The sequence below is a fragment of the Oryzias latipes genome, chromosome 17, assembly GCF_002234675.1.
Source record: "Oryzias latipes chromosome 17, ASM223467v1".
NCBI lineage: Eukaryota > Metazoa > Chordata > Actinopteri > Beloniformes > Adrianichthyidae > Oryzias > Oryzias latipes.
Window position 1 is genome coordinate 11605646 of NC_019875.2, and position 10952 is coordinate 11616597.

The window sequence follows — 10952 nt, forward strand, 5'->3', positions numbered from 1 at the left end:
TGAAGGCAAGGCAATACAGAAGTTAGACGTGAACATGAACACTTTGACAAAACTACACGAGAGACCAGGTTATGCATCATCAGGGGCAACGAACTGGCGATGAATGCTGGTTCTGGATCTCCTTATGAAGGTCTGGTCGGGGATGAGGTGAGTGGACACAGCAGAGATGAATCAGGAGCCAAGTAGAGAGGGGAGGGGGAGGAGAGCTGACAGAGGCACCATGACATATTCATTAAAAGTACAGGAACTAAAAGCTAGAAAATGTGGTGTAATGTGTAGTTACATTTAAAACTACAAGTTTCACTTTGTGAGTTGAGTGACAAAAATATACAAAATGTTTGTAGATACACCTGTGGACAATTTCTAGATCTTCAAATGTTATTACTTCAACGTCTTTGAAGTTCTTATTGTGACTCCACAAGTAATAAAATAAAATGCAATATTTCTGGGTTATTTCAATGTTTTTCCGCTCATTTGTGTTGTTTGAAGGATAAAAAAAAATGTTTTGTCTGTCTGTCATAGCTGTGAATCCATTCAATCCAATCCATCCATCTATCTTATGAACCCGCTGAGTCTCTTTTGAGGTCACCAGGCTGATGGAGCCTGATGCAGCCAACAACGGGCAAAGGCGGGATTCATCCTGGACAGGACCCCAGTCTGTCACAGGGCCCATTTTATCTACTGGTCGTGGAAATAAGATTCAAGTGCTAAATCTGAGCTTTGGTCCTTCATCTAAACTTAGTTTAGACTTATAAAATTGACTTTAAAGTTCAGATGTCATCCACTTCAGAGGTCAACCCTTTCAGAGGGAGTCCCTTCCATGTGATCCGTTGTTTATCCATAGTAGTTGCTATTAAAATACAAAGAAAATGATCACTGGAATCAATTGAAACTGGATTACAACATCTGAAATGAATCTAATATGTTTTTTTCAGCTGTGAAATTATGCTTTATTGATACATTGAATATAGAATTGAATGGATGGGTTTCTCTATATGGACCGGCCTGAACTTTGTTGCTATGGTAAGTCTATGGGGTCTATGGGGTCTATGGGGTCTAGGTCAGTGTTTGCCCACATCCTCAGACACGATGGGAGTGTGTTTCTCCTCGACAACACCCTGCAGATAAAGGAGGTGTGGTCTGCCAGAGTCCAGATGATGAAAGCCCCTCATGGGGTTGCCATTTGGATGATGAAAGGATCTGTGTGGCACTGATAGACTCACTGCATTGTTGCATCACTTCTGGCAAGCAAACGTGTTCAGATCTTAAGAGCTTGACCTGAAAATATAAACCTACTGACAGTCACAGAATTCCACACTCTTGGATCTACACAAGAGAAAAACTGGTCTTTTCTACCATGGTAAGGTATGGCCTCTCACAGGTCAGAAAATCTGATCCAAAATCTGACTAGTGTTTCCGTAGCAAGTACGCCGTTATGTCAGGGTAATGAAAAACCTCCATGAGATTCTCATACTTGATTAGCACAGCGTGAAATGTTATTGGTTCATATTTCAGCTGAAGTTGAACACAACAACATCTCATTAGCTATTATCAGGTCAATATGAGGTTGTTCTAAAGCAAGACCACTGGCTTAAAATGTACCTGTTTTTATTTAGATTATTGATGGTTGTGTTTAGTTTAAATAGTAATAAAGTAACATGTACTCTCACAACCATTTCATTTACATTAGTTTTTACTCAAGGAAAATATTTGAGGGCTGAAGGCAACAAAAAAGAGGAGTGTGGAGTGATGAAAGGTGGTGAAAAAGTGCAAACAGAGAAAGACAAATGATGGGAGAAAGGATAAAGCAAAGAGACAGACAGGCGCTGAGGAGACACCAGAAGAGGAGTGCAGACAGACGTGTGACAGCTTCAGATCCACAGAGAGATAGAGGGAAAAGGAGGAGCATGAGGAGGAGAAGGAGAGGGAGGAGGAGTTGAGGGAGGAGATAAAAGCGAGGTGGCTGAGCAACAACCCTCAAACTGAGGAGGACAGAGCTGCAGACAGACAGAGGGGAAGCAGAAAGGACAGACTGTTCAAACCTGAAGAGTTCCTGCACAGGAAGACGGGATGTGAAGCTGCAGAGGACAAATACCCACCAGAAATAGCCCAGAGGTCTTGAGAAGAAACAAGAACGGTGCACCATGGGAACCGCTCGCTTCCTAAAGACCTAAATATCCTTAACCTCAACTCTATCCAAACCCTCCAGCATGTTGACTAGATCTGCTCCAGGAAAGAGGGTTGGGGTGAGGGAGCTGCTGAAGCTCCCTTTGCTCCTGGGAATAATGATGTCCATGAAGATGGTGGTGGAGGCGCAGGCACCCAGCGAGGAGAACCAGGAGCTCCTAGAGGATGATGACACCTTCAGCGCTGAGATGCTGGTAAGACTTGATTTATGAGCTGTTCGGAAGTGTGTCCTCCCGGAGGGTCAGAGGTCAGCAGCTGACCTGAAAAGTAGCTTCTTCTCCTCATGTGTAAACACCAAAAAGGAAACGTTTCCGTCAGAGAAATGTGTTCTTCCTAAGTTTAACCAGAAATAGTGTTTGATTAAGTAAAAGATGCTTGTCAAGACAGGCTGGGGTATGAAGTGCCAGTTTGCAACTGATGTTGTTTAAAAGTGATTCATAAAACATCTAATCAAGTAATTATTTAACTCTAATTCTTCTCATAAACCCAGAATATTTTGGTTGTATACTATTAACCTGTGAAAGTGACCATAGGGTTACAGTGAAGGAGATAATCTCTGCTTGTCCTGAACAAGCAAAAAGAGACAAAGAAGAGAAAACCTCCCTGTAAATGAAAGATTAGAAACCTCCAGCAGAACCAGACTCTGTAAGTACTGGAAATCTGCTGTGAAGGTTGGAGTTTGAGTGGAAATGACACAGGCAAACACTGGAACATCTGCTTTAAGACACAAGAGAAATATAAGCAACTGATTTAGATGAAGAATCAAACAGGTCTTCTCAAACATCAGAGGTGTTATCTGGAGATCTTTGAGACAAAAAAGGAGACTCTGTGACCAAATAAAGCACACAAGCGAGTTTAGAGCTTTTTGAAAGGAGAAATGACTGATGAGCTTCAGCAGCAGCATTGGGGAAAGTTTGAGCTCTAATTTCTGCATTGGGACTCTCTTGACTCTGTTCATAAATCAGAAGAGCTCTTGAAGAACACTGCCCTGCCTTGTGTCTTCCAGGAAACGTCGTCCTCAGAAGTGTCCAGACTTTCTCCACTCAATTCCTGGCTGCTCTTCCGAAAAAACTCCAACAAAGGAGAAAACCGAAGAACCAAAGGTCCCAAGAGAACCTCAAAGGTAAATTTATTCTCTGATTCAACGGAATTCACACAAATCTAAATTGAAATGGTCTTTCCTCTGGTTCAAGACTGCCTCATGCCGGAGTGGAGGGAAATGACAGAGCATTCAGATTTGTTTAAGAAGCTGCTGGTGTCCTTGTAGATGAAGCATCTCTTTAATTCTTTTAAGAAACTAAAGTCAGATATTTCAGATCATCTTTGAAGATCAGTGCATTTAGCTGAAGTTTAGATCTGCTCCAGCTGTCCTTTCCTTTCCAAGTGTAAAGACATCTCTTGAGCTTTCATCACTTCCACCATCTAAGCTCCAACCCCACAGACGTCTGCTTCTCTTATGTCATCGTTTTGAGAACTGTATCTGTTTCTGACAAAGTTTGAGGAAAAATAAGCGTCAAGATCTGTGACAGATTCTTTAAAACCAGCAAACCTGTGTGGTTCCAAAATCCAGAGCTTCACAGTGGCAGTTTGAGAATTCCGGACCTGCTTCAAGACCTCATTCACAACACTAAAGCAAACCCTTTCTTATTTAAATGTTCCTCTGCAGCATGGCCTTCCAGGACCTCCAGGCCCTCCAGGACCTCAGGGACCCCCGGGGTTACCTGCTCCCCTCCTGCCCCAGCAGCAGGAGCTCATTCAGGAGCTGCGGCTCAAGCTGAGAGGTGAGAACTCCCAAGTCTCTAGAGATGGTTCAGCTGTCAGTTCTACAGCAGCATTAGTTTTAGGGAAGAGGAGAAGAAAAAAACCTGTTTGAGTTTAGTCAGAACAAACGCGCCTCATTTTCCCATCATTCATCCTGCTGCTGTTTTCTGTTCTCATGTTAGATAAATACTGCTGTGTGCGTATGGGGGTGTGTGGAGGCAGGCTGTCTGAGTCCTTAATAGGGGTAATTTTGTGGAGCGTGGATGTGAGCTGGCTCAGCCGCAAGATTCCTTACATTCCTGCTGACTGATGGTGCGTCGTTCCTGTTTCTATGTGAATCTGTTTGTTCCTGCATGTTTCCATTTGGCGGTTTCTCCAGAGTCCCTGAATCCTCGCAGATGAAAACAATGTAATGAATCATTAAAGTACATGTTTGAATGACAGCATGGATCTTAGGTCTGATCCAAGCGTCTCCACGCATCACTGCCTTCTGTCAGGACTTAGGAAGGAGGCACCCCTGGAGCTACATCAGTTTATGGTTTTCCTCAAAAACACGGCAGCATCTCTAAATTTTACCCAAAATGCTTTTCTAATGTCTAACAATAAGTTTAAGAGGTGAGGGCTCACATTTACTAGAAACAGAACAATTTTCTCTAGAAAAAATCTGTCCTATTTTTATGTATCACTTTTAGTTTGTTTGTCAAAAATACACTATGTCAGTGTAAGCAGTCCTCCTGAACTGTCAGCTGATTGCCTAACCTGCACCTGGTACACAGTAATGTACCACATTATGATTAATTACATCAACTCTGCTTTTTCTATTATTTCTGACCAAGGGTGTACCACAAGGTTCCATTGTTGGACCACAATTACTTACTATTATTACATTGAAAATGTTAGTCAGAATTTTACAAGTAAAAATGTAATGTATGATATTGACAGTGTTCTTAACTGTCAAAATAAAAGTCCACTTTACAAAGTTGATAAGTTAAAATACATTGTTCAGTAAGATTATTAACCTGATTTCTGTGGGTTGTTAAATAGACAAGGATCGATAATATAAACAGAAACACAAAAAATACTTCTTTTTTGTTGCTTTTTTTCCACATTTTGTTGTCAGATTTTCAGCTTCTTTCTCTGAATAATCAGTAAACATTTTTTTTTTTTTTTACAAAACTGGCATATCTAAATCTGCATATTTGAATCTTTGCTTCAATCTGGTCTCATAGTCAAGGCTTGGGAGGTCAAAACGCTCCACACTGGTCCCTTAGTGTCCACCTGGTTGAAGAAGGTAGACTGCTTAACCTTTGTGCTATCCTAGGCACTTAACCATTGGGAGTTGGGTCATCTAGACCCACTAGACAGTGTGCTGAACTCTTTTCTTCAATGATTTGTGATCTTCACTGGTGTCCATGGATTACATGAAATCTTTCCACCTTTATCCACCTTTGTCATGGTAGGGAGAACACGTCAATGTAAGGGTGGGGTCATCTAAGATAGCACAAGGGTTAAAATCCACTCAGGCTTGTACTGTTTTCAAGGGGCTTTTTTAGACTTGCAGTTGAAACTGAATGTAATTTTTTTCATTTTATTTTTATTTCTGTCCTAAAATAATCAATTTATCACAAATACATGGGAATTTTTGTATTCTGACGCCTGCAACATTTTCACAAACTTTCACAAAGATTGTCAAAGAGATTTTGGATATTTGTTGGGAACAAAACACCAAAAATCTTCATTTTGTTTCTGAAACAGAGACAAACCTGCATATTTATGCATCTGTGAGCCTCTAAATTCACAACTTCGTATTTTCCACAGATTGTGTCAAAATGGCATCTGAATGAATGAATTGTATTTATTGTCATGCAACAAGAGCAAATGCAACAAAATTGCTCTTTTTCTCAATTTTTGGTAGAGTTTTGGAAAATCAATCTTAAATCATTTTGTTTTACTTTCATGTGCAAGGACAAACCTGCGTATTTCAGGACTTGTAAAGAACTTCATGGCTCCTCGCTTGGTCCATTCATTTTTTAGAGGTTGTAGAGGCAGAAATTGTGGTCTGAGCTGTGTTTGATCTTGCAGAGCTTTATTAAAACCCTTCAACAGTCTAATGGTTCTGACTTTAAACCTTGTTAAAATCAAAATAAATAACCCATCTTTAATCATTATTTAATGACATGAAGGATTTCTGCAGAGTCTCTAAATCCAGACTCTTTTTTTTTTTTTCCTGCACCACAAACCCCTCTGCATGTGCCTCCCACACTGGCCCCACCCCCATCTGAATAAACGTGTCTCTGTCTAAAGTCAAAGTGAAACCTCAAAGCAGCTGAATGTCAGAATTTCTGTCAAAACTGAGACCAGATTTACCCACAATTCACAGGGACTGGCTCCTCCTGTGTCTGAAAACTTGCTGTTTACGTCTGCATGCTCTGGAGGCTACCAGCCAAAACACACTTTCCTTATGAAGTCATTTTCCCTCCTCCTCCTCCTCCTCCCCCTCTTCATCTCAGACATGATGGGTGGGGAGTGTATGCAGTGTGACCGTCCTCTTCGGGTCTCCACCTCCTTCTCCAGTCGCCTCATGCAGCCCCTCAGCGTCCCACGCCGCAGCCTGCAAGAGCTGCACCCCTTCAGCAGGGTAATTCACACAAACCTGGACACACACATCTGCATCAGGACTCAGATCAGGATCCAAACCAGCAATCACAGATCATCAAATGTATGTTACATAATGCAAGAATGACGAGAAGAAAAACAATTTCATCCATCCATATTTTCTCGCTCATTCCTGTGCATAAGGGATGTTAGGGCCTGGAAAAACTAATATGGATTTTAAATGCTCCCTTTAATGTACTTGGTTTAAAAAACCATGCAAACCTGCCAAACTCACAGTGAAAAATGATTTACTCTTTAATGATCTGCTCCTCCCCTCAGAACAAACAATCCTGCATTTGTGATAACTGTCAGTGTGAGCTTCTCATGATAGATGTCCTTTTTCTCCTCTTTGCATAAATCTTTGGGTTCAGAGTTTAAGGTCATGAAAGACATTTAATCCAGACTGACCAGGACTCTCTTAAACCTTTCCATCAATTCATTCAGATGTGGTTTGAGTCCAGATCATTGGTCTGCTGCAAAGTTCTTGTTAACTGTGGGGAACGTTCTCAGTCCCTCCCAAGAACTGAGCAGTCAAAACCTTTGTTTGGTTAGGACAGACTAACGGTTTGCCAGGAAGGGAAGTGTGACATTGGATTTTTTAAAATGATATCTGATATTTTTAACTGTTGGTTAACATGCATAAATATATTTTAAACAGTCTAACTTGGATGTCTAACTCATACACACAACCAACATTTTGGAGTGTTTCTTTCAGGAATGCTGATGCGTTCAGGGTCACCATGGCTATATGATCGTAGCAGAACTTTTAAATCACAGATCTATTGATGAAGATTTTCTAATATTTGATGTTCCATATGATATTTAGGTGCATCCAAACATTTAACCTCCCATACATCCTTCAAATATCCCCAGGTTGTCCACTCTTGATTAGATGCCTTTCAATCAACTTACAGTTATAGAAAAATCTGAAGAACTCTTTCCTTTTCCACACTGACAACCTGCAGCTAAAGGTCACATCAAGTCTGAGGAACTTTGTGATATTTTTGTCTTTCACTTCCTGCTTGACAAACTCCTTCCTTTACATTTTGGTTACGCTTTGGTTTTTACAGATCAGCATGTGAGACCTTTAGCACCAGGTTTGTGAATAACCTGGTTTAATCCTCATCATCAGCCTTGCTGTCTTTTCAGTCTGCTGCAGCCACAAGAACGCTTAAGCTGGCCTTTTATTTTTTAAAAAGTTTTTTGAAGCTCATCATTTTAAGGCAGAATGCTGCTTAATTTAGAACGGCATCTTTTACATACAAACCCATAACTGAATCGTGTCTGAGGGATGTTTCCTTCTGTGTTTGCAGCCGTCAGACTCTGAGCAGAACCTTCAGAGGGGTCCGAGCTTTGACAGCAGCACCGGCAGGTACACGGCGCCCGTCTCTGGCTTCTACCAGTTGACTGCCAGCATCCTCATAGGTACCATGCACACGACACATTGAATCCATTAAATAGAGTTCAAGCGCTTGAAAGGGACTGGGAGGAAGCTATTTTAAATAATCCCATCTCTTTCTGTTTTACTTAAATTTTTTTTTTTTTTTTACAAAGCTGTAGACATAACACGTCACAACATCTATGTAGTTGTTTGTAATTCATCAGTCCAATTTCAGATTATCTAGTGCCTGTACAGCAATACATATTAATTATATCAAGAAAAACAATGTAAATGTTATTTACATCCAGAGAAATCCTAGACTGGACAAAAAAGCCTCCACCTGTTCCTCTATGGAGCTCCTCTCCAACTCACCGGGTTCCTCCCAGATGTCAGTGGTCGCTGCATATGCATATGATTGGGGTTCGAGATCTTTAGTCCAGAGATCACCATGTTGTTGAATCTGAAGTGTATTGCTCCAAGTCGCCCACTTGTTTCTCAAGTTCAGCGATCATATTGTCTTTCTGCTCGTCGCCTCCCCACCTCCACCAACACCATTGAAGTTCCTGCTCCTGGATCTTGATGATTGTCAAGTCTTCAGCCACAACAAATCACGGGATCTTTTGATCTCTTTTACCTTATCCATCACAGAGCTTTTCTTCTGGGTCATGGAATCCCTTTTTGGAGCTGGAACAATAGCATATAAGAACATATTTCTCCTATCTCTCTCTGGGAGGCATCATTCTCCCATTTGCCAGAAGAGTCTGAAACTGTAGGCATATACCAGATTTCAGCACTCTTTACATGTTTAACAGAAGAAATTTGTTTCCTGACAGACACAAACTTCACAATTGTCGTCAAATATTCTGCTTTGTGGACACATGAAGCTATATCTATCCAGGTCACCGTGGTAACTCAGCATCAGCTCAAACTCAGCATGACTTACCTTCATGCTCCCCAATCCCATAAATATCTAAGGCATCGTCATGTTTAGCATCTTAAGGAAACATTTCAGCCTGGTTTTCCACAGAAATGTTTCACAGAAACAAAAACAAATGTTAACTAGAACTCTGAAGGTAAATCAACAAAGCTGGACTTTCTCACAGCTGTTGGAGATTACAGGGATCTGTGCAGGAACGACTGGAATCTGTCAGAGAATAACATCCAGGTGTAGTCATGTGCCGAAGGAAGTTTATGCGATCTCCCTGCAGGAAGGTGTTTTAATGCCAGAAAAGTCCTCAGTCACCAGAAACACCAGAAACACCCCAACGGCATCTTAAATAAAGTTCATCACCTTTTTTTGCACACACTTGCATACTTTTGCATTTTCATCATCATTTGCAGTCTCATTCTTTATTCTGAACTTACTGTGAAGACAAATCTTCAGGATCTGTTCAGTTCTGTTAGAATTCTCGACTCATTACTTAACCCATTAGCGACAAGATTAGGATTGCGCTTGAATCTTTGAGTGTCTTTTGAGTTTACTTACTTTTTAAGTGGCAAAATTAGCATTTTCATGTTTCTTTTTTTTTTAAACTTACCTTTGAATGAATTTCCCTTCTCTACCTCTGCCGGTTCAAAGCCCGGTTTGAGAAGGTTGCGTCAGGAAGGGCATCCGGCGTAAAACATTGCCAAATTTACCATGCGACTTGTTCGCTGTGGCGACCCCTGATGGGAGAAGCCGAAAGTGGAAGAAGAAGACCTTTGAATGAATTTACTGAATCGTTTTAGTATATTTGTCCAACTATTAAGCCCTTCATTCCCTTCATTGTGCAAACAAACATGGTTTCTTCACATCACTCTGGTTCTGTTTCAGAGTCGGGGGACCGTCTGCAGGTCCGGCTCAGAGATAGTGTGAGAGCGGCAATCTGCATCGAGTCTCTGTGTAAAAGCAATCTGTGAGTGCTGCCCCCTTCTGGCCCCCACTCAACACAATTACACAATGAGACACAAACGCATGCAGAGACTCATAGATGTGTGTGTCTCAGCTCTGTAGAGTCAGTAATGGCTGTAGCTGCTGCTGGAGGAACATCCAGCGTCTTACTGACAGGAACCCTCTACTTGCAGGTAAGCCTCTCACCTGTGTGATGTCACATGTAAACAGACAAGATGGTGTCATATTGTGTTGCTATCTGCAGGCCGGGGAGTACGTGTCTGTGTTTGTGGACAACGGCACAGGCTCGGCCATCAGCGTACTGCAGGACTCACTGTTCTCTGGGATTCTGCTGGGAGTCTGATCCGAAGTTTCTGATCGACAGCTGGTTCTGGATCGACCCGCTTCAGTCTGGATTGCAAAAACTAAAAGGGCTCTGAAGAACAGAATCAGATCAGAACTCTTGGATCCACAAAGAAGCTTTCAAAACTCGTCTTTATGATTTTTTTTAATGAATATTTATTGCCAATAAAACCTTTGTACCCTCTGTCACGGGTCAGCGCACATGACCTCTCTGTTTTCATCGCTGTCATCATGGCTACAGTTAACACTCTGATGAAACCTCCGCTAAAACATCTGAAAGTTGGGAGAATCCTCCCATTGGTGATCATCAAACTCTATAAGTGGAAATGAACTCAAATGATCAGAAATCCAATTTTTGAAACAAAAGGAGGGACTTCCAAGAATGTTTGTTCCTGAAGACTAGTGAGGTCACTTCCTCTCTGGAACAGTTCCACAAACCTGTCCAGAATAGGTGGGGACCAGTTATTTCTGAACGAGACGTTTTTATTTTCTTCAGATTATTTTCTCACAAGGACAAACTGGACCTCAACCAGTCTTTAGAACCAAAGCAGAACCAGCTTCAGGAAGCAAAGCTCCGCCTTCCTGCAGCTCTTCATGTTCCATCTTGTTGAGTGCAGATCCACAAGCTTCCAACGCTGCACAAAAGCACGTCAGCAAACCGCAGAGGCGTTAGTGACATCATCACGCTCATAAAGCGGCGCCTTGTGTTTGGCGTTGAGCCCCAGAGGCACACGC

At 41.7% G+C, this 10952-nt stretch overlaps 1 protein-coding gene across 1 annotated transcript; it reads left to right on the forward strand.

The window, feature by feature from the left end:
- Nucleotides 1-150: 150 nt before the first annotated feature.
- Nucleotides 151-10418, forward strand: LOC101173972 (erythroferrone). Its single transcript, XM_004078780.3, has 8 exons — nucleotides 151-2381; nucleotides 3194-3310; nucleotides 3854-3968; nucleotides 6459-6586; nucleotides 7917-8028; nucleotides 9798-9879; nucleotides 9970-10048; nucleotides 10120-10418. The coding sequence occupies exons 1-8, from the start codon at nucleotides 2211-2213 to the stop codon at nucleotides 10216-10218; spliced, it is 903 nt and encodes a 300-aa protein (XP_004078828.1). The 5' UTR covers nucleotides 151-2210; the 3' UTR covers nucleotides 10219-10418.
- Nucleotides 10419-10952: the final 534 nt, after the last annotated feature.